The sequence below is a fragment of the Felis catus genome, chromosome B1 (genome assembly GCF_018350175.1).
Source record: "Felis catus isolate Fca126 chromosome B1, F.catus_Fca126_mat1.0, whole genome shotgun sequence".
In the NCBI taxonomy this organism is placed as follows: Eukaryota; Metazoa; Chordata; class Mammalia; order Carnivora; family Felidae; genus Felis; species Felis catus.
The window spans coordinates 119,412,431-119,436,154 of NC_058371.1; the positions used below are offsets into that span (position 1 = coordinate 119,412,431).

General features: G+C 44.4%; 1 protein-coding gene across 4 annotated transcripts in view; it reads right to left on the minus strand.

Moving 5' to 3' along the window:
• Positions 1–1,196: 1,196 nt before the first annotated feature.
• The window catches only part of NFKB1 (nuclear factor kappa B subunit 1), a 119,047-nt gene continuing 96,519 nt past the window's right edge, over positions 1,197–23,724 (minus strand). For all 4 annotated transcript variants that reach the window (XM_023252904.2, XM_023252903.2, XM_023252906.2 and 1 more), the window contains 11 exons: positions 22,449–22,634; positions 21,167–21,308; positions 17,608–17,722; positions 12,338–12,539; positions 11,714–11,883; positions 11,275–11,377; positions 8,638–8,762; positions 7,178–7,244; positions 6,687–6,859; positions 5,774–5,942; positions 1,197–1,820 (listed from right to left, as the gene is read on the minus strand). In XM_023252904.2, the coding sequence (XP_023108672.2) occupies positions 1,663–1,820; positions 5,774–5,942; positions 6,687–6,859; positions 7,178–7,244; positions 8,638–8,762; positions 11,275–11,377; positions 11,714–11,883; positions 12,338–12,539; positions 17,608–17,722; positions 21,167–21,308; positions 22,449–22,634 (1,610 nt within the window). In that variant the 3' untranslated portion in view covers positions 1,197–1,662. The remainder of the gene's footprint in view (positions 1,821–5,773; positions 5,943–6,686; positions 6,860–7,177; positions 7,245–8,637; positions 8,763–11,274; positions 11,378–11,713; positions 11,884–12,337; positions 12,540–17,607; positions 17,723–21,166; positions 21,309–22,448; positions 22,635–23,724) is intronic.

Genomic DNA, 23,724 nt, shown 5'->3' on the forward strand with positions numbered 1-23,724 from the left:
TGCCTACTTGAATTCTTGGGCCTCAATTTGCTTCTGTGTAAGTTGGGGATAATTGTATATATCTGATTGGGTCATTTTCAAGATTGCATGACTTCATGTTTTGTGCAAAAGCGGAGACCATTAGCTCCCAGCCCCGTGCAGGTTGGGCTCTCTGGAAGCCGGCTCTGAGATGGAGCTTCATGAGTGGGAGGTTTATTTGGGGGTGCCCTAAGATCAACGCCTGTGGCTGGGCAGGGGAGGAGGCAGCAACTGGGCAGGGGGAAGACCTGTGTTGTGACGCGGACCCAAGCACCAGCCCAGCCAGCGAGAAGGGGCTCGAGCACAGACAGCCCTTAAATACTGTCCTGGGCCGACCAGCATTTGTACACCGCATCAATCAGTGTTACTTGGGGCCATCAGCGAAACGAGTGTGACCTGGGTGAGGTGGCTCTCTGAGGCTGAAGCAACCCCCAAAGGAACTGACAGGTGGAAGCCTTTTGCTAAGTGTGTTCCCAGCGGCCGGGTGGACGTGTCCTTTGGTAAAGAGGCTTTCTTGGTTGCCTGTCACAGAGTTCACCACAGCCCCTCATTCAAATGCTTTTCATTTCTCCTCTCCCTTATTTCCAAGCCTCTGAGTGATGAACAGCTCAGCAGAGATTCACGCTGGAAGGCTGCCTGTCCCGAGCCCTCTGGTAGGCGGCTGAAGTACTTTATGCATCACAGAGGCACTGGGAACGCACCGAGGTGTGAGGAGGAATGATTTTGCACGAGGTGGAGTAAGGTGAGGCGATACAGCCTAAATGAAACGAGCCAAGCAAGGATTCGACAGAGCTTTCATCTCACCTTAAAACACTTCTCTTTTGATCATTTATTTTTGTTCATTTCTGGGTCAAAAACTTGACTCTGAAGGGGAATGTGAATGTGATAACCGGGCTGTGGAACAATCCCGTGATTACAGGGAATCATCTCAGAAAAGTATTTCTGGAGATCAAACAAGATGAGGTCATCAATTTGCTTTTCTTTTTATTATAAAAGTAAAATAAAAAATAGCATTTATAAATCCAACATTTTTTCCTTTAAAGTATTTGATCTAAAAAACATATTTACAATAGCAAAATGCAGAAAAGGGGGAAAATACCATTTTCAGCACTGATTGTAACCATGTTTAAATATTGACATGTACAGGTTCTTTTTTTCAAATCACATAGATAACCACATTAGAAAAAGCAGTAAGCCTTTTTTATTATACACCGTGTGACTCTCATTTAAAAATATTCCTTTTCTTAATCCTTAATCTGAGTGCACGCCTGTGCTGTGGACGGCCAGAAATAACACCAGGTGGACACTGGGACACCTTTTAATGACAGTGGGAGCGCAGCAAGGGGACAGCAGCAGTGACCATGGAAAGCAGCCGGTAAAGCTCAATAAGCTAATTCGCCCACAAGGAGGCGCCAGCCCGGCTCGCCGTGACCGCTGGAGCAGCTGGAAGTGGACCGGACTAACATTCATGTGAGAACCAAGAAAGGAAGCCACCTTCAAAAGGCCTTGAATTAAATTCCGAGTGATTCAGGCAGGCTGGTTTTCCTCTGAGCACCTCTGGATGCCCTTCGCCTTCCTTCTTTTGGACAGTGTGGTGGAATTTCAGAGCTTTGGTTTTACGTGGTGCGGGGCGCTGCCAGCAGGCTAGATTTTGCCTTCTATAGGTCCTTCCCGCCCGTACTCACGGGGCACTTTGTTAAGAGTCAGCAAGGAGCCGCCGCCGGTCAGAGACTCTGTAAAGCTGAGTTTGCGGAAGGAGGTCTCCACGCCGCTGTCACAGATGCTGTCGTCCCGGACCTCGTCTGCGGGAAGAAGCACAGATTCACTGGGGTGCGGCTGGGCAAAGGCAGAGCCTTAGCTCTCGTACACCTTCCATTCTGGCCGGCCTCGGGGTCTGGATCTACAAGGCTCGTGGGCTGCTTCTGCCTATCGGGTTCCCCAAGTCACCGCGCCTCCCCGCCCGCGCTGCCTGCTTGTCGCTACTGTGCACGGTGAGGGGAGGAGGGAGAACCTTGAGAGTATAAAAACTGTGAAGACATCAAAATTAGTCAAATGCTTTCACATCTCTTTTTTACCATCATGTTTATCAGAATCCTTTCTGAGTTCTCCTAACTCACAGTGTACTTTTTTTTTCTTAGAAATCAGGTGTATTTTTCCAACCACCATATTACCTATTTTATAGCTGGGAAAATTGCTGAACCCTGGCAAAATAAATGGGTGACAGAAGCAGGAGGTAGAGATGAGACATCTCTCCGGGGCCTCACGTGCTAGTGAACGCTGTTTGTTGCGTCCAAAACATTCTGGTAGCAAAGAAAATAAGGTGATTATGATGAAAATGAGTCTGTACTGAACAATAGGTCAAATCCTCCTTGTTGAGAAGTGTCTTTAGAGATCTGAACAGTGTTGAGTTATTCCCCATAGAGAGGAAGTGATCAAAGAAACACAAGTCTAATATACACAAATCAAAATGATACCTTCTTGTATATTCAATTCCAATATTAAAATATTAAGACCTTAATGGCATTGACACGGCTATTGTGTTCTAATTGACTTGTTGAGTTATCCAATGAGCCAGTCTTTACTGGGTTTCTTTTAAACTTTAAAAAAATGTTTATTTATTTTTGAGAGACAGAGAGACAGAGCATGAGTGGGGGAGAAGCAGAAAGAGAGGGAGACAGAGAATCCAAAGCAGTCTCCAGGCTCTGAGCTGTCAGCACAGAGCCCAACGCAGGGCTCAAACCTGCGAACTGCGAGATCATGACCTGAGCCGAAGTCGGACGCTTAACTGACTGAACCACCAGGCACCCCTCTTTATTGGGTTTCTATTATGTGCCAGTTAGTACAAGGTATTTTAAAAATAACTACAAGTCAGAAATCAAATAAAATTTCAAAAATATAAGTATTTTCTGGGTGCTGGGTGGCTCAGGCGGTAAGCATCTGACTTTGGCTCAGGTCATGATCTCACCGTTTGTGAGTTTGAGTCCCACAGCAGGTGAGATCAAACCCCGCTTAGGATGAGCATGAGCCCCACTCAGGGTGAGACCTCTCTCTCTCTCTCTGCCCCTCGTGGGATTCTCTCTCCCTCTCTCCCTCCTCCATTCTCCCTCATTCACTGTGCCCTGTCTCTCAAAAAGTAAAATAAATAAAATAAAATAAAATAAAATAAAATAAAATAAAAAAGATGTAAGTATTTTCCTGTTTCTTTGTGTAAAAGGAGCACCAGGTCAGGATATAGGAGATGTGGATTGTTTTCCTGGTGGTCACATTATTCCTTTCTAAAGTGCATAATATCTGTCCTTACTCTCCTAGGAAGGGCCCTGATAAGTGACACTTGTGCTGAAACTGAAAGGCAAGAAGGAACCACCAGGTGAGGATCTTTGTAGGGAAGGGAAAGAGAAGGTTCAGGTCTTAAGACTGGCTCAGACCTGTGAGCAGAACAGTTGCGGGTGGGGGGCCCCAGGTGGTGGGGCAGGAGGAAGGGCATATGAAAGCATTTACAAGAGAGAATGGACAAAGGGACACTGCCTTTATTTATTTATTTAAATATGTTTATTTATTTTTGAGAGACAGAGCGCGAGCTGGGGAGGGGCAGAGAGAGGGAGACAGAGAATCTGAAACAGGCTCCAGGCTCTGAGCTGTCAGAGCCCGATGTGGGGCTTGAACCCATGAGCTGTGAGATTATGACCTGGGCGGAAGTCGGCTGCTTAACTAACTGAGCCACCCAGGTTTCCCAGGGGCACTGCCTTTATTACTTACTGCTCTATCTTCAAAGCCTTATACTGGGCTAGGCACTCAGGATGCACTCAGTAAAGATTTGGTGAATGGATGAATGAACTGGAAGGTATAAAACGGGAGTGACATAAAAGCAACTAATTTTTATTTTTTTCCTTTTTTTAAAAAAACTGTTTATTATGCGAGAGAGGGAATGGGAGCGAGCGAGTGGGGAAGGGACAGAGAGAAAGAGAGAGAGAGAGAGTGGGAGTGAATCCTAAGCACAGAGACTGATGTGGGGCTTGATGACCCGAGTAGAGATCAAGAGTTGGACACTCAACCACCTGAACCACCCAGGTGCCTCTCGCCTTTTTTTTTTTTTTTTAATTTTTTTTTCAACGTTTTTTATTTTATTTTTGGGACAGAGAGAGACAGAGCATGAACGGGGGAGGGGCAGAGAGAGAGGGAGACACAGAATCGGAAACAGGCTCCAGGCTCCAAGCCATCAGCCCAGAGCCTGACGCGGGGCTCGAACTCACGGACCGCGAGATCGTGACCTGGCTGAAGTCGGACGCTTAACTGACTGTGCCACCCAGGCGCCCCTCTCGCCTTTTTTTAATAGAACTAATTTTTTTTTTAATTTTTTTTTCAACGTTTATTTATTTTTGGGACAGAGAGAGACAGAGCATGAACGGGGGAGGGGCAGAGAGAGAGGGAGACACAGAATCAGAAACAGGCTCCAGGCTCTGAGCCATCAGCCCAGAGCCCGACGCGGGGCTCGAACTCACGGACCGCGAGATCGTGACCTGGCTGAAGTCGGACGCTTAACCGACTGCGCCACCCAGGCGCCCCAATAGCACTAATTTTTAAAAAGAATCTCACTATCTGTTGTGTTGAGAGTGGACTGAAGGGAGGGGGACAGCCTGGAAGCAGGGAGACCGATGAAGAGCCGCTAGAGGATGTGGGGCAAAAAATGAGGGCGGGTGGACAAGGGTGGTTGTCTCAGAGCAAGGACTGGGCTGTGTGTGAGGTGGTTTCTAGCAGCAAGTGTCCGTGGGCAAAGTCTCAGATTTTTGTCTAAACCTGGAGGATGGCAGCGCTTCTGCCTGACATGGCCAACTGTTCATCTTTCAAAGATGAGCAAATTCTAGTTGCTGCTATGTTCTCAGTGGCGTGTGAGCCGAGGACACTGGATGAGTCAGGAGAGGGAAGGGGGGAGGGGGGTCCAGACAGAAAGTGCAGAGTGGTTGCTGAGAGAGGGCAAGGACCCATTTACAGGGAAACAAAGGGTTATTGGGCTGTGCTGGGAGTCTGTTATGTTATGTGTTTCAGATGAGTGACGGAGGGGTGGGTAAGGGTCAGTGCTGTGGGTTGGGAGGAGGCGAAGAGAGAAGGTGAAGCCATTGCAGGGGTGGAGGCGAGGAGCTAGGGTGCTGTGGTGGGAACTGGGGCCAGTCCTGGCTCTATAAGCCTTGCTCTGTTTCTCTCTCTCTTTTAAAGTTGTGTTTTTTTGTTGTTTTTTGTTTTGTTTTTTTTTTGAGAGAGATAGAGAGAGCAGGGGAGGGGCAGAGAGAGAGAGAGAGAGAGAGAGAGAGAGAGAGAGAATCCTAAGCAGACTTTGCACTGCCAGCGCACAGCCCGACATGGGGCTCGATCCCACAAACTGTGAGATGATGACCCGAGCTGAAATCAAGAGTCGGACACTTAGCCGACTGAGCCACCCAGGTGCCCTCTCTCTTTTTTAATTTTAAGAAGTGAGAGAAACACTATTTGCCTTAACCAGCCACATCATGTTGTTTTTAATATTTATTAGGAACTGAAGTGACTCACAGATTAATGTGACTGTTCCTGGGGACAGCCCCCCACCTGACCGGTAGCAGCAGGAGAGGGGCAGAGGGCAGAACTTGTGAGCTGCAGGGGGGAAGACAGACACACTGGACCATGTACTCAGGGAACGATGGCAGGGAGGACAGCCATATCCCAAGACACTGAAGACACAGTCTGGGGAGCAGAGATGATCTCAGCTGTCCTGTTGTTTCCTTACCTACTGGTGACCTTGTGGAGGCAGGTGAGAGGGGCAGTGAGAGGGTCTTCCCTGGGCTGGGGGCTGCAGTTCCCGGGGTGCAGAAGGCGGCCTGGATCACTTCGATCGCTTCGGTATAGCCCATCTGTCTCAGGGCCTCCACCAGCTCTTTAATTGTCCCCCCAGAGACCTGTGAGGAAGACAGGAAGAGTGTGTCCCGGTGCCGGGAGCGAGTGGGCAGGCTGTCAGCATGACACGCACCACCCCCCTTAACCCCCGAGAGAGCCTGGCGGCACTGGAGGGGTCAGAGGGAAGAGCGGAGAAGGAGACACACGGTCGTCGAGTGGAGTTTCCTGTTTCAGCTCAGAGACCACTCAGGAAATCACAGAGAAGTGGCTTCCAGTAAGCACAGGGGACAGAGAGGGAGAGAAGTGCTGAGGCAGTGAAACTCTACCTGCAGCGAAGGTCACGCCGTATCCCTGTTTGGGCTGAAGCTCTGAAAACCACCGAGAAACAAGAGCTAACAAGGAAATCTTCAGTAGAAAATAATTTCACCTCACAGAACCCTTCCCCTCACAGAAAGCTGACTCCATGTCCTGCCACAGGATGAAGGCATGTTCTTGGGGCCAGGAAGATAACGCACATGAATCACAGTCTGTCAGGTTTGTTCGGCGGGGGGAGGGTCAAAGTTCCCTCTAAGTAGGATTTTTGCAGGAAATGGCAAGGTATTTGAAAATAGGGAACACCTGAAGGTATCTGAAAGCTGTCTTCTTACAAAAGCGGGTTTCCACCCTGGCCTGGGTCACCCTTCCAGGATATGAGCCATGAGTGACTGACTTTCCTCCTCCGAGTTAAGGGAGGGGGGAGGGAATCAGGCCCAAGTCAGCGATGTTAACAGAGGAGGGTCCAATAAAAATGTGAGGTGATGTGTTACCTCGTAGTTGTCCATAAGAGTTTTAGAAGGAGCGGGACTCAGCCGGAAGGCATTATTTAGTATCCCCAGGCCTAACTTCTGTGCCAGGGTAGCCCAGTTTTTGTCTGGATCAGGGATTTCTAGCAACTTGTAGAGCTGCAACTTGGCATCTTCAGTCAGCTGTTTCATGTCTCCTGAAGGAATGAAGAAGAAACACGGCTGTCCTAAGCGACTAGAGTCACTCTGGAGGGACTGACCATGGCCACACGGCTGCCCTCTAATGCCCAGTGGGAGCACGGAAGCTCCTCTCCTCGCAGTTGGCAGAAGCCCTGCCGAGTAGCAGCATTATACGCGTTTGGTAGATTACGGCTGGATATTCCCCCTTGCATACGTCCAGGATCTTCTGATTCTGAAACAAGCCACTGTGCCTTTCACAGTCCAGCCTGGATAATGCTGGCTCTCCCTCACCCCTTTAAATGACAGTGTGGAGAGGACACTGGTTAAGCGCTCACCTTGTGCGAGTAAATCATCGGATGTAAACTCTGGCTCATATGGTTTCCCATTTAATATATCGAACACCTGTTGGGAAGAAAATCATGGAAAAACATTACACATTAAAGGCGCCAGGAGGGGAATCAGTTTCTTTATGATCAAGGACTGCATCCTCCTTAGGAGGGCCTAGTACCCCAAAGGTGGAGGAATGGGAAGGAGTCAACACCTTGACCCATGAAGTCATGACAATACCCTTTGGGGAAAGAAAAGTCCTGGGGGCTCTGGGGCCAGGAGGCTGTGCTCTACAGGGGCCTCTGAGGTGGGTACGAAGACCCAAACCAACCTTGCAGAGAGCCAGGGCCACAGTCCTTCTGAGGGACGGACACCATCCAGGCCACCAAATCAGCCATGTGTTGGGATGTGATGTCTCCCTGGGAGCCAGGGTGAGGGCTGAGCTTACTCAGAGCTGTGAAGCTGTGTCTCTTTGCTGCCCCCCCCCCCCCCCGCCCTCATAAAAGCCTTATGAGAATGAGTTTAGTAAACTTGCTCAAACAGGTATGGTAATGGTCACAAGGCCTGATGTTCTCTTTCCAGCACCATCTACATTTTAAATTGAGGGGACACAAAGGTCTCAGGTTAAAAGGAAAAATAAATTCCATAGCTACAGAGACCCTTCTGTGTTCTCTGCAGTCACTTTGGGCGTGCTGACTTAGGTAAGGACAACATGGGGTCACTGAAGTGGGTTATCTTTCTGTGTTCTGTGGTGAGGCTTCTGGGAAAGCCAGGTGCTCAGCATAAAAGGGGAACCGTGTGGTCTCTGCCAGGGTCAGTCAACTCAACACCACGGGCCGCGAAGAGGCCAAGAAGCAGTTTTTGGATGTGGAGCAGCGCTTGCCCCTAAGAAAGTCGATTTTGCTGTGTTGGAGATCAACACAGGTTGGAGGGCCAGCCTCCCTCTGGCTCTTCTTCCTGGGCCGTAAAGACCTACCAACTGTTTGCACCTTCAGATTTCAGGTCACTAGAGTTTGGAGGAAGAGTTGAAGTCTATTTACTATGTTTATATTTATTAAAGTCCTCAGAAGACTCCCCGGGTTCTTTTTATGTAAAGGAGTCACTTACCATAGTTCTAAGACAACTGGAACATCTATCCTAGCTTCAGAAATGCAGCTGGGAAAAATTCTGGTGTGAGCTCAGAACGGGAAACTCTTACGTGAGTTGTGTGTTTTCTCCTGCAGAACCCTCTCTCACAACTGAACCCTGATCTGATTAGGCATATGCTTTTACACTCATAACTCTCCTGACCTAGATCTTTCATGGATAGGCTTTTCAAGATAAATATGTCTCTTGACAAGCAGACTTTCTTAAAAATAAAAGGCATGTGCTTTGGGGAATAAAGACCCAGGAAGACCATCTGTTCTTATATTCCTGAATCATTAGCTCCCTCTGGAGCTGCCATCAAATAGCCTGAGGCCACACTCACCTGCCAGTTGGTGGCCATATCTAGAGGTGTGGTTCCAGGCACGACTCCTTCATCCTCTCCATCTTTTTCCCAAGAGTCATCCAGGTCATAGAGAGGCTCAAAGTTCTCCACGAGGGGATCTGCGCCTGTGAAGTCAAGTTACACAGCATTCGGCAAACCCAGATCTTGTTGACTCTGAACTGCTTGCAGAGCTCAGGTTTCCAAAGGCAAAACACAATAGCTCCTAGAGGCAGTTACACCGGCATAATTTTTATTTTTCCATTTTATTTTTAAAATATATTTTGGGGGGGGGGCGGCAGAGAGAGAGAGAGTAAGAGACAGAATCCAAAGCAGGGTCCAGGCTCTGAGCTGTCAGCACAGAGCCTGACATGGGGCTCAAACTCACGAGCCACGAGATCATGACCTGAGCTGAAGTTGGACACTTAACCAACTGCGCCACCCAGGCGCCCCCACCTGGATAATTTTTAATACATAAAACATGTTTCTACAGAAATATTCAGAGAGCTTCTTTTAAATTCTAATTTATTTTGACTGTAAATATGTCTGATGATACCCTATATAGCCACGGACATTTTTAACAACAAAAGACGTGGAGTACCCTGACCCTCACATTTAAGTCTCCAGGACGGTTTTCAACCGAAAGATGCACCTTTAGTCTGAGGGGTAATGGCAGCAGTTTACAGGGACTGGGGTGCGCCCTCAGCATTAAGGTCCTAATTTTCTGTTTAGGTTTGTGCCCACCACTGCACACTCTTCACTCCATTCTCCCACTTGCTCAATAGAACAAAGAAACTTGCTGTATAGGGACAACATGCTCAGTTTTCTTCCTGGGTACAGCACTGCCAGGGTCCCGATCCTTAAACAAACAGACACCACAAAAAAACCTTCTCTTAGGAGGTACAGTTATTGAAAATTTTAGGGCTGCTCTTGGAAAAATCCAGTCTGCTTCTTAACGTGTAGCAAGAAAACACCAAAAGTCACTTAGAGATTAGAGCTAGAGTTACTTCTTAAAGGCTTAGAGACTGTTTTTATGGGACTGTTTAGTCTGATGTCTAACAAAACGGTAGTAAGTTCAGAACACCCTTCTGGGAAGAACTTGTTTTTATCTTGCTGGGAGAACGTTAGTTTTGTGCCAACTTCAATAATAGGAGAGGGCCTAATGAAAGTCAGAGTAGGATCTTCATGCTGTTTCTTAGTTCTTCCTCCCAGGCCTGGCCTGGTCTTGAAGGCAGGGAATGCCACGTGACCATGGAAACAGTGGAGGAACTAAGAGGAACAATGTATGGGCTGGAGAAGGCTGGAGGAGCTGAACTATATCCCTCCTCCTTAAGTGACCTTCTTCAGGACTTTGAGCTCAGGACTAGGATTTGCATCTGAGTTCCTTCATTTATATAGTGGAGAAACCGCTACTTGCTACTCCTTTCATGGGATACTGAGAATTCAAGGGAAAGCATTTTTGGAAGGCTTATAGCTTCTTGTCTGAAGGCATTTCTTAGTTATAATCAGTGACTACCCAAACTATGCACACATAACTGCAATCAGAGTGTCTTGTTCAAGAGAAAGTTCAACTTGACAAAGGCTAAGAAGAGGCTATTGTTTCTTTGGATACGATTTTGTTTACTAGAAAAATGTGGGGCTCTCAAATAAAAAGTTTGTACATCTTCCTGGACTCAATTTTGAAAGAAGGTACTTACTTCGCTCTGTTTTCTTAAATTTATGAAACATTTACTTCCCAAAAAGGTTTTAATAATCTCTAAAGTAAATCAGATATGCCAGAGAAGGTCTGAGATACTAATTCCATTAAACGTTTGTTGAGGTCTAAATATACAAGGCAAGAGAGATTCAAGGGTGAGCAGCGATAATTTTCTATACTTCACAGGACTAGAGAAGTGAACGGAGTAACACCTGCAAATCCTTGAGCAAAGTAGGAGAGAGAAACAGAGTAGAGAGAATAGGGTCTGGAGGTTCAGACGACGAAGTGTGATTCACAGGTATGCCACGTACTGGGACCCTGGGACTGGTACCCACAGGTCTCTCCAGTCTGCCTCCTTGGCTGTGAGATGGCAAAAATAATAATGGTACTTACCTCAAAAGGTTATTGCAGATTAAATGAGACCATGCGTGTGACATGCCTGGTACACAGTAAGGTCAATAAAGGCTAGCCATTTCTAGTGCCTCGCATATGAGGTCGTACTCAATACGCGACCCATTTGTTTTTTCCTATTATTTCAACTTCTAAGAGACCTCTGTTGCCAAAGGAAATTTTAAAATTATGTCATATACCAGTAAACTTTTTTCTGCAGACTTCTGACAATGTCTGAGGCTGGTACTGCTCAGAGTTCTTTAAGGAATCAAATTCAACTTTTAAGAAGATCTCCTGTCGTGGGAGTCAACCTAAACCACGAACACCCAAAACAAACAGATGAAGTAGAGAGTAAAGATTGACATGCCCATCAGGATGAAGCCCAGGATTGCTAGTCCAAAGAGCATCATGACGGCAGTTAAAGCATGATTTGTATTTACTCATGCCTTTCAGCAGCAGCTCTGTGGCTTAAAGAAGATGACATGGCTGCTGAATTGGGGTTGGGTTTGCACTCCTGATAGCGTTTTCCATTACTAACCGCCAGGCCGCCTTACCTGCTGCTTTGAGAAGAGCCGCCAGCCTGGTGGACCCTCTCCCGGCTGCTATGTGCAGGGGTGTAGTTCCATCATATGTGGTACTGTCTACATAGGCATCACCCTAAAATCCAGCCAACACAGGAAAGAGTTAGTGGAAGGTTCTCTCACGGTTTAGTCCCCACCTTCTCCTGTCAGCATGACCCTTAGGTCATGCCAATAGGTCATATTACTAGCCCAGTTGCTATTTGGGGCAGACTCTGTCACTGAAAACATCTCCAATTAGAGATACTGGGCAGATGGTGTCAGGAATGCCCGAAGCTGCTACTCTGGAGCCTTGAGTAGATAATAAACAGAGGTACTGTAAGGAGAAAACCTGTTACTGACATCATTCCTTGAAAAGATGGTCTCAATTCCCTCTTGGGAATTGAATGCCAAGGCAAATACGTGTGTCCTTTACCTCCAGGAGCAGACAGCCAGCAAGGGAGATGTTGTCACGCTCCACAGCCAGGTGCAGCGCCGAGCGCCCCGACTTCCTCTCCTGGGCGTTGACGTCGGCCCCGGCGGCCACCAGCAGCAACAGGCACGCCATACTGTTGCTCATCACGGCTATGTGAATGGCGGTTAGACCTGCAGCCCAAGCACAGGGACAGTCATGGAGCTGGAAGGCTGCTCACAAGATGGCAAAACCGGACCCTATGGAAGGAATGCTGTCAAGTTTCAGCGCACCTCGTGTCTCTACTCCACACGGCCTTAAAAGGTGCTGTAAGTCTGTTGTTCTGCATGTAAACCCACAGTCTGCTTGTATGTTCTCAGGAGAAACAGAGCAAATAAACAATCTCTGGATAAATGATGCTTTCTATGCTCAGGCCTCTGCTTTTTCCTCCTACTAACTATTCCAAATCATCTTTAAAGAAATTAGCTATGGTGAGCAACAGAAATTCTCACAAGAGATGACGAACTCCAGGTGTCTAAGAAAAGCATTTTGGGGTGCAAATCAAATTACACACACTTATCAAATAGCTACCAATTGTTTACAGAGCAGACAGAGAAGGTTATATCATAATGTGTGTTTGTCTCTTACCTTCCCCATTAGGGTGGTCGATAAGTAGTGCTGCCTTTTTGTGCTTGAGTAAAACACTGAGAATTTTATCTTGTCCTTCTTTGGCAGCTAGGTGCAAAACAGAGTTACCCAAGCGGTCCAGGAGGCTCAGGTCAGCCCCGGCCTTCAGCAAGTCCTCCACCACAGCCTCCTGCTTGGTGATCACGGCCAAGTGCAAGGGTGTCTGGCAAGTGGAGAAGGGGCAGGAGATACACTGGTCAGTGGCAAGCACCTGAACCCATGGGCTTGGTAGCTGCCACTACAATAGGTGGAGTCATCCCTTGGGGCCATTTCCCATTGCCAGATTAACGCCTCCCTACCGCAAATGTTCCATATCCTGTGCTAATGGAGTGTGTATGCTGGACTGCTATTGAGCCATGCAATAATTAAGATTATTTTTATATTTAAAATTCTTAACAGCTTTCTTGTTTCTCATTACAGCCCGCTGATTGTTAACATGTGAATTCTTCTAATAATAAGTTTAAATTTATTGAATTTCTAGTAGGAATCTATCTTCAGCTGATAATTCTGTATGTTAACAAATCAAAGCAAGGCTACAAGTTTACTGAAGAAGTTGAAATGAACTACTCAATAGAAACCGATTAACAAAGGTGCCATGATTCTACATTAACATGGAAAATGAGTTGCTAAGTTAAAAAATATTTTTCCATGGACTGGCTCCATGAGGCAAATCAATAGAACGCTGGCACCTCCATTTTAATAACAGGTGTCAAAGGGTTCTAAATGTCTTTTTTCAAATTAATTAATCTATTTTGAGAAAGTGAGAGCATGACCGGGGGAGGGGCGGAGACAGAGGGGGACGGAGGATCCGAAGCGGGCTGTGCTGACAGCACAGAGTCCGATATGGGGCTCGAACCCACGAACTTCGAGATCATGACCTGAGCTGAAGTCGGACAGGTGCTTAACCGACTGAGCCACCCAGGCGCCACACAATTCTAAATGTCTCCACCAGGACAATAGAACTATCTCACTAAGAGGGCTCAGATGAACAAGCAAGTGGAAGTGCCAGTACCTAATAGGTGCATAAACAGCCATCTGACTTAACTCTGCCCACGAAGTAGTGCCTCGGCGAATGCAAATGAGATGTTTTGCAAACTGAGTGTTTTCAAAATGAGCAAGACAAACACAATCAGGAAAGTATCTTTCAAAGAACTGAGGTCACCGACAGAGAACGGCAGTATATTTTTAAACAAATCAGTCTATTTCACAGAAGTCTGTGAAATCCAGTCTGTCTAGTGACAACGTGCCTAAACTTTTCTCCCTCAGTAAGCGATCACTGGCCACAAAAGCGACAGCAGGTGAGCCACAGCACTCTGGCTGCAGGATGACCACAGCACAGGAGATGCTGAAAGACGCTCCCGTGGCCGTGTCTCAGTTACAGTGATGATCTCATACAGCACAAACAAGACAGGCTATTCGGCCAAATTACCATTCTCTTTTATGTTTTTCATCTTTTACAGCTTGAAATAGAATGATGTCCTCAAAACTTTAGATACTGTAGCCAAGAGCCTTCTTCTCAAAAAATAAATATGTTAAAAAAAAAGTCTGCATTTATTAATCTAAAATGCTATTTGGGGGAGATGAAAAAAGTCTGAAAGAGAATGAGACTGTAAAAAAGATCTGAAATTACAAAATATTATACCATTCAGAAATCAGCAATTATCTCTAGATTTAATACGATTTTTTTCATGTTATACAAATTCTGTTACCATGATAAGCTTTTTTTTTTTAAGTTCTCTCCTATAGTACCACCAATTCTTCAATTTCTTAATTTCTATGAGATTTTAGGATGTAGATCTTTAACCCCAGAATTACAGAATGTAGTGTGGATTGCATGTGAGAGTATACTAAAATGTCTATATATTTCAAGTATATATGTTTATGTAGCCAATATATGGAAAAGTACTTACAAATGTAATAGTTGTATTTGGGAATGGAGTTGGGAGACTTGTATATTGCCAGGGAGGGCAACTTTTGATTTTCTAGTATATTTCCTTATGTACCATTTAAAGAACCATGAACATATATTATATTTATAAAAATTAAAAATATAAAAGAAAAAACCCCACATGCACAAAACCCCCCACTAATGTTACATGGGAATGTATGCAAACAAAACAATCCATATCAAACACATTAGAGTGGTTGTCTATGGTCAGGGGGAGAAGAAGAGGAAGGGTTTAAAGGCAACAGATTTCAGAAATGTTTTCAGAAGAATCCTAACTCTATACACTTGGATTATTTTGAGTGTATCTCTAGAGAGTGGGTGGGGAGAGCGATCTGATCATGACAGATGGTCACAGAAATGTACTAAGATTAGTGAATGGTATTTTGGGAGGTTGTCTAAGACAATTGCCAAATAATCCAAATTACTTGGAGAGCTCTAATTTTTTCATCAAGAACACTTAACAGAGAAACTTTACAAAGATAAATGCAGCCAACTTTTAGCCTTTTCTAGTTCTCAGAGCAAAGTTGCGATTGGTATATGTTTGAGCCATACAAGGCATACCAGTAGATCCAGAATCCTTGCCCATAAATGAGAGCAGTGGTAAGTTGGGGGAAAAATGGACTTATGGTCTCCTGAGAGTCCCTGTATCAGAAGGCGTGGAAGTGTCAAGGGTGGTGGTTTTGAGATTTTTGTGTGTGTAGCCTACTGGAGAGAGTCTCCATATACGTAACCAAATGATACAGTAAGGAGGTTAGCACATAATAAATCACAACTACTAATCCTGCTGTGTGGTGTCCTTTGCAGAGCCTATTTATAAACAGAAAAACAAGTAATTCCTTGAATCTGACCTACAGGCAGTGACGTTAAGCAGTCTTTGAGAGGAGCACCGAGAAGTGACAGTGTCCCGTTCCCAGTTTTATTTGTAAACTTGTGATGGTTGGGAGGAACAATCCGTCCTAAAGCCCAAGAGAATCGAGCTTTACGGGCCAGATGACTCTCCAAACACCAACAGCCCCCAAGATGGTATGAGAATCTGAAGACATCCTTTAAATGTCTACCTAAAATTAGAATTCACTTTCATTGCTTTATATTCTGAGTCAGTGAAGAATCCCCAACTTCATTCTTCCTTTGACATTAAGCATTACAGCCAGGGAAGGAGCCTAAAGCCTTACATCAAATGGGAAACTTACTTCCCTTCTCAGGAAACACCTATGCACAGATAAAAATCTAGTGACAGCCACCATGTAAACATTTTAGTTCTTTTGCTTTGAAGAAATAAAAATGATCCACAACACCTGCTTTAACAATTGAGAACGGGAACAGGTACTTTACTGTGCAATTAACTGCACATGATTGTTGTCCACATTTTTAGAGTGACAGATATGCCTGGACCAGCACACCATCCAGGCCAGCAAGGGCTGGGAAGTCACTTTGGGTGCAGTGAAGGGAGGGAGAAAATGGGAAAGATGAGAAGGGGCCAGACCAGGAGACTGGGACCAAAGCCAGGTGGGCTGGGGCAAAGGCAAGCTAAGAGGAGACTGTGCTCCTGGGCAGGAAATGGAACAGCCCCGGTGGTAGTGTGCCCCTTAACCAGAGAGACCTGCTCCGACACCAGCATCCAGGCTTTGGTTCCGCCAAGCAGAAGTTTCGATCTCTGCATGTGCCTATCAGGCAGCCTCATGGGGTCCCAGCTACCTTCTCTCTGCCGTATCTGCAGACTTCTGTACCAGGGTTCCTCGAGTTGCTTTTGAGCCCACTGAATTCCTGTTCAAACCTGATCTGGGCAAAACTCTGGTGTTCCCTGTTTTCCTCAATTTGAGATGTCTTTCTGTTTTTGAAAGACACTTTCTCCTCAACCAACCTTTTTACCTTTCCGTATTCTGATTTCAGCACCCTTTATTTGATACACACTTAATCTAGACGTTGCAAAAATGTGTTTTAGCAGACGTCAAAATTCTTATAAATTATTGGCTTTCCAACTTAATTTTTTTCAGTTGTATTTTTCTTGACAGATATGATGTATTACTCTAGGTTTCTCTGTACTGCATATTTGAAAGCTGCTAAGAGAGTAAATCTTAAAAGTTCTTGTTGCAAGAAAAACAAATTTGTAACTATGGGTGGTGATGGATGATAAACTTATTTTGGTGATCATTTTGTGATTTATGCAAATATCAAATCGCTATATACCTTAAACTAATACAATGCTATATGTCAGTTATATTTCAGTTAAAAAAAGAGAGAAGAAAAACAGGTGCTCAACATCACTCATCAGGGAGATGCAAATCAAAACTACAATGAGATATCACCTCACACCAGTCAGAAAGGCTAAAACCAAAAACATGAGAAACAAGTGTTGGCGAGGATATGGAGAAAAAGGCACACTCTTGCACTGTTGGTGGGAATGCAAACTGTTGCACCCACTGTGGAAAACAGTATGGAGAATCCTCAAAAAATTAAAAATAGAACTACCCTAAAACCCAGTAATTGCACTACTGGGTATCTACTCCCAAAATACAAAAACACTAATTCAAAGGGATACATGCACCCCTATATTTGTAACAGCATTGTTTACAATGGCCAAACTATGCAAACAGCCCAAGTGTCCATCAACAGATAAATGGGTAAAGAAGATGTCACACACACACACACACACACACACACACACACAAGAATATTATTCATCCATAAAAAAGAATGAAATCTTGCCATTTGCAGCAACATGGATGGAGCTAGAGAGTATAATGCTAAGCGAAATAAGTCAGAGAAAAACAAATACCATATGATCTCATTCATATGTAGAATTTAAGAAACAAAACAAACAAGCAAAAGGGGAAAAAAAGTGAGGAGCAAACCAAGAAACAGGCTCAACTACAGAGAACAAACTAATGATTACCAGATGGGAAGTGGGTGGGGGGATGGGGAAAACAGGGGATGGGGATTAAAGAGTATACTTAGTATAATGAAAAAAACACAACAAATTAAGAAAAGAAAAAAAAAATGGATCAACTCTTTGACAGATTTCTAAAGTGTAAACTTTGTCTTCCCCCAGCATGGGTGGGGGATTTCTATCGTGGAGTGATTACTATTACATTCATAGGTTAAAGGATCCTAAATCATAAATAATATTCCCAAGTAATGGGCTTTTAGCATATAACTTATACAACAATGCACTGTATTTTCGCTGCTGTTAACATTATTAGAAATAATACATATACACATGCACACGCACATGTGCAAACACGCACCAACGGTGAAGTTTTCTTCAGTTGGTGTTTCTGCTTACCTGGTAGAGATCATTTCTCATATTGATAATGTCATCAGAAATCAAGCCAGACGTGACTTCTAGTAGATCCCTCACAAGCTGGGCATGAAGATGGATGATTGCTAAGTGTAAGACACTGGAAAAAAAAAAAGTGGCAATAATCAGCTTAAGTGTTAGTGAAAAAAAAAAAGATTTCCAAGAAACGATCAGACTTGCAGACTGAACCTGGCTCTCATACTTAAGTTTTATTTGGGCCCCAAATGCCTTGAATATGAGGTGGGGATGTTCTGTTGCTTATCCAGGCAGCTACACTCATTTACCATGCTTGCCTGGCCTCTAGGGGCATTTTGGTTTGACCCTTTGAGGTATAAAAGGATCTGGGCCTTGAGGCAGACAGGCCTACGTTCAAATCCCAACTCTGTCTCCCTGCAGTGGTTTTGGTGCATTTTCTCCTCTAGCCTCTTCCTGGCTTCCCTTTACATATAGATCATGTATGGAAAATGCCCAGCACTTGGAACTATTCAGAAAAATGTATTTACTTCACCTAGCCTTGCCAGCCTCCTCTAAAACACAGTGTGGTGTCTTTTTAAAGATCTTTCCAGACCCCAGGAGGGGAGGATAGGGTCAGGCTTTTAACTACTGGGAGAAGATTCTTGAGGCAAATTTCTGAAGGAACAATGTGATTATATTTCTCCCTTGCAAATATTCCATCTGCCTGGAATGGTTTTGCTCCTCTTCTCTGCCTAGACAATGCCTACTCCATCCTTCACATTCCAGTTCAAACCTCACCTCCTCTCTGAACTTCCTAGGTGGACCACACTGTCTCCACTCAAGTTCACTGCTTGTTATGCAACTGTAGTTTTTCGTATGCCTTTCTCCCTCTCTGACCTGTGACCTCAGGGCTGGTTCTCCCTGGGTCAGCCTCAAGCCCTGGCACACAATTTAGGCACTAAAATTTAGGCACACAATTTAAGCACTAGGACCTTATGCTAATGAGGTCGAAAATATTGGCAGGTGCCAAGCATCACTCCTAGGGACACAATGTTTTAATTGTTAAAACAACTTCCTATTAAAATTAATTTGAAATGATGCGACACTAACAACAATAAAAGTTGTTTAGAGTTTCTATTTGCCAGACCATCATAAGTAGTTGACATACGTGATCTTATGTAATCACAACAAGAAGCCCTGTGAGGTAGGTTAACATTATCCTCATTTTTCAGATGATGAAACTTGGACTTGTAGGTATAAGAGAACTCAAGTCAGGTCATATAACTAGTGAGTGGTGAAGCTGGGAGGCCAGCCCAGGTCCACCTGGCTCCAAAGTCATCTCTTAATCCCTTAAGCCACCCTGCTGAGGGGGCACATGGGCACTGCTCTGTGGAGTCACAGATGGACACCTAAGATAATGAATATTCCAAAGTATGGACAGATTGTGATACAGAGCACACTCAAAGTATCGCATGGTGGCAGGACAGCTGGGATTTGAGGCACAGCCTCGATTTTCTCCAAATGAAAAATATTCGGTGTCACTTTATTCAGACCTCTTTCTTAGCAAGAGCAAGCGTAAAATTTTACTAGGGATTAACATTGGCACAGGAGGGCCTGAAAAACTAACTTCTGACTTCATTACTTGAGAGAGCAAATGATGTCAAGGTGTCACTACTGACTCTTGAAACGTGAGACTGGAAGAAGACTTCTAAAAAGGGCTTCAAGTCTGATGCAGCCATGATGCACACGTACCAAGAAAAAGGTCATACTTCAAAACTGCCTAGAAATTTCCATGCGCAGCTCAGCATTTCATAGCAGAAGTACATTCTCTCTCCCCCTTAAATCCTCACACCCTCATGGGAATTTCCCCAACACCAGAAGTTCTTTTCTTTTCTTTTCTTCATTGTGTATGCTGTGATGACTAATGGTTACAGGATTCAGATTATTAGCTGAGCGTGACGAGTTCAATGAAAACGAGACCTGAGCTGTGAGGACCAATGGTTTTCCTTTGTCTGCATTCTTATGAGGGCTCCTCTTTGGTCTCTCCACATCGCTCGTCTCTGCCCTCTATCTGTGGCAAGCCCCGAGACACTGCTTGCAGGAGGAGTATGTTTGTGGTCCTAGGAGGGGACTCTAAGTATTCATGTTCTGCTGGGTGGGGAAGGTCACCTCCTTGTTCCCTCCATATGTGTCCTTACACATGCGTGGTGTGTGGTATATGATGGGAAGGTTGTGGAAAAGATTTCGGGGCGTATGCATTCAAGTGGGTGTACTGAGGGGAATGCGTGCATCTTCCCCTCAGTGCACCCACTTGAATGCATGTGCCCCGAAATCTTTTCCACAACCTTCCTTTCATATACCAGCAGCCCTTCCTAGCTTCTATGTGCTCATCTTTCTCAGGCTCATCAATGCAGCAGGTCCCTGAAAATATCACTTGAAACCCTGTTGTTCTATCTTGGTTAACTGCTTTCTCTTGTGGTTCCATGTTATTGAGTGCTAATTGGATTCTTTAACCCTGTAAAAGCATTCTGCTGTTCGCAGCATCGCATGAGGAAGGCTGTACCGGTTCCTCTCATACTGTATAACAAGGCCAGTGGTTATACCACATCCTTGGTTACGTTGCAAGGAATGAGAACAAAGGTCTCTGTTTGAAACCCTGAGGTTGGCACTTTCCTAAAGTGTTTGATTCAGTTTTTTAACTGAGGTTGAAAACATAGCACTCAGGAACTCCTCTACAGAAAAGGGTTTCTCAGTGTTGACACTATTTTAGGAAAGTTTTAGATAAGGCCCTTGACTCGAATATGAGGGCTGTTGTCTCTTGTTATTCTCACCGGCTTTTGAGATCATTTTGGAGTCTCGATGTGAGGACTCCGAGAACTGTTTTAGAAAGAAGCCAGGTGCTTTGCAAATATAAGCTCAGTAACAGCAGAAACGGAGGCATGCTGAGTGGAATGTTGGACTCCCACACAGCGTGGGTTATGGCTGTCACAGGAGTCTGATCCAGTCCCAGACTGGTAACCAGTAGCAGAGGCAGTAGGGAAGGAACCAATGACTGGGAAAGAATGACAATGATCTCTTACTTGTTTTGTTACCGTTGTTGTGGTGCTGTCTTTACTGGGCTTTTTCTTGAGACTACTACCAGGAGAACTGTGCAGCCGGGGTAACCAGTGCTTTAGGAATTTGGTTGGACCACATTTATTGTCATCTCATTTTGGTAAATAAAGCAGATGTTATGAACCCAATAAATAAATACGTGTTTGTTAAATTTTATTCCAAATGTTATCCCAATAAATAAAGCAAGGTTTTTGAAAACGTACCACTCCCTGCACATATCTTATCCTTCTTGCCCAGCCTGATGTACTCTTAGATGAGGGCTTAAATGTTCTAACGTCCAACAGGTGGCAACCACAGGACCGGAGAAGCAAATTATGGATTCAACCTCACTGACACAGGACTGTCCGTGACAGTCTTCCAGTTACAGGACCCAATACCTTTAAACAATTCTTTTTATCCCTAGCCAGTATGCATATGATGATTTTCTCACTTCCTTACCCTAAAACAACCTTTGTTTGCAAAAGTCCTGACTTACCTGTCCCCATTCTCATCCTGCACTGCAGTGAGATGGCGCTGAACAGCCAGCAGCATCTTCACATCTCCTGTCACTGCGTAGTCAAAAAGGGCATTGGCATGCCGCTTGGCCAGCTGCATAGCCTTCTCTAGGAAGAGGTTATCTGCAAGGCAATGAGCACAATCACAGTGGAGTTTCCTATACTTGCTCTACGGGTATGGCATGCCTGGGGCCAAAACCATCAACACCAGTGTTCTGATACCTCGACACACATCGTTTTAGTTGCATCTGCTCCTTTCGGTGCTCCTGGGTTGCGTTCGTTAGCAAAAGCACAATCGCACGTTGGCTTACTGACAAATACAGAGGCTGATCTGAAAACTCTGTCTGTGGTTTGTTAGGGGAAAGAAACTTAGATAGGTCTGTTATTTCAGGGGGAACAATCAGTCTCCAAATAATGTTGACTGGCTTGACTATACTGTAAATAATCAATCTCTTGATGAAATAATCCTTCATTGGAGTCTTAAACCACTGTCTCGTTAGGCAAAGTGTCAAAAACCACCGTCTCTGCCACAGACAGACTTTCCCTAAGCCATCCGTGTTCTTGTGAAGTTTGCTTCAAGGTCAGGAAAAGGCAAATTTGGACCTGAGGGTCAAAACCAGTATGTGGCCTGTTTTTATACGGTCCCCTACCTAACCATGCTTTGTATGTTTTTAAAGTGGTATTTTAAAAAAAAGAATATGTGATAGAGACCATAAGAGGCCACTAAGCTGAAATATTTGCTCTCTTTCCCTTCTCTTTTCTCTACTGAGTACTGGTTCAAATTACGTGCAAAGTGCACTGTTCCCCTTAATCCTAATTGTTCAAAGAGGGAATCAAGGTAAAAGGAAAAGTTCTCATTTTCAGGCAAAGTTCTACTTCAGTGTGATGGTCCAACTACGGTCTAGAGGAAGAAGACTATTGAAGTTATGGGAACTTCTCTATTATCTGTGGTGGAAATGAATTAGATTATCTCCCACGATATCCTAAAACTGCATAATTATGACTGGGGAATGCATATGCATATTCTGGTACTTTATTCAGAGATAACACAGGGAAAATGGAAATTTCAGTGTGAATTAAATGCTCTGACACATGCTTTTCAAGAGGCATACAGGACTCTGAAAAGCACACCGAACAAGATATTGATATATCATTTTTAGATTAACAGAAAATAAACCGGTCTTCTGACAATAGCTTCTATACCTGGAACCAACCTATCCCCTCACCAGTCAATACAATGCAATCACATGTGTACTCACTTACCCTGAAACCTAGAATTCTCTTCCTTTACTCCTACTGTATACGTCAGGGTAACTTCATCTTCTCCAGTGCCAGACTCCTTATCTTGTTCTGTGGGTTCAGTTACTTTCCCAGAGAGGTTCAATGTGTCTCTCTCCACACTCTTGCTGCAACCCTCAGGGTCATTTTTAGATGGGGAGTCTATGGTTCCTAAGATAAAAGCAGAAACATCAGATTTTTCTCACTAAATTCCATTAAGTGATAATTCCCTGTTTCAGCGAAGGTCAGATAAAAGATAGGCAAGTTTACTGCAAAGGGAAAAGAAAAACAATAATTTGAAATTCCTTTTAAAATACTCATATCATAGGTAACCTGTTTTGGAGCTATTTTAAACTCTCACGTCTAAAAGACACATTTTTACGGAGTTATATGTGACATATTCCATTAGTTTCAGGTGTACAATATAATGATTTGATATTTGTATATATTGTCAAATGATCACCACAGTAAGTCGAGTTACCATTAGTCAGCACACATAGTTACAATTTTTTTGTGATAAGAACTTTCAAGATCTTAAAAAAAATTTCATATACACTTTTAAAAACTTACATTTCATTCTGTTTATTTGTAAAGGAGAAAAATGAAGTAAAGCTCTTCTGTGAATTGTAGGGAAGTGGACTTTTTAAGGTTTAAATAGAAACAGAGGAGTTATGGGGTGCGTGGGTGGCTCAGTCAGTTAAGCTTCCAACTTCAGCTCAGGTCATGATCACACAGTTTGTGAGTTCGAGCCCTGCATTAGGTTCTGCACTGAGAGCTCAGAGCCTGGAGCCTGCTTCAGATTCTCTGTCTCCCTCTCTCTGCCCCTCCCCCACTCATGCTCTGTCTCTCAAAAATAAATAAATGTTAAAAAAAATTTTTTTAAATAACATATAATAACAATAAAAAAAGAAACAGGAGTTATGGGGTGCCTGGGTAACTCAGTCAGTTAAACACCCAACTCTTGATTTCAGCTCAGGTCATGATCTCATGGTTGAAAGATCGAGCTCCATGTGGGGCTCCTCACTGAGCCTAGAGCCTCTCTCTCTCTCTCTCTCTCTCTCTCTCTCTCTCTCTCAAAACACCCCAAACAAATAGGAATTATTTTTTTCCTAATGCTAATTAACCAAGCAAGTTGTTAAGACATAATATCAAGTCACATTCTGTAGTGTGGGAGTTACTTGGTAAGCCATTTCTGTGCTCTTTCCAGTCTGACCATATTATCTGGCAGGTACTATGTAAGCACCTATGTTTTGTGAGCAGA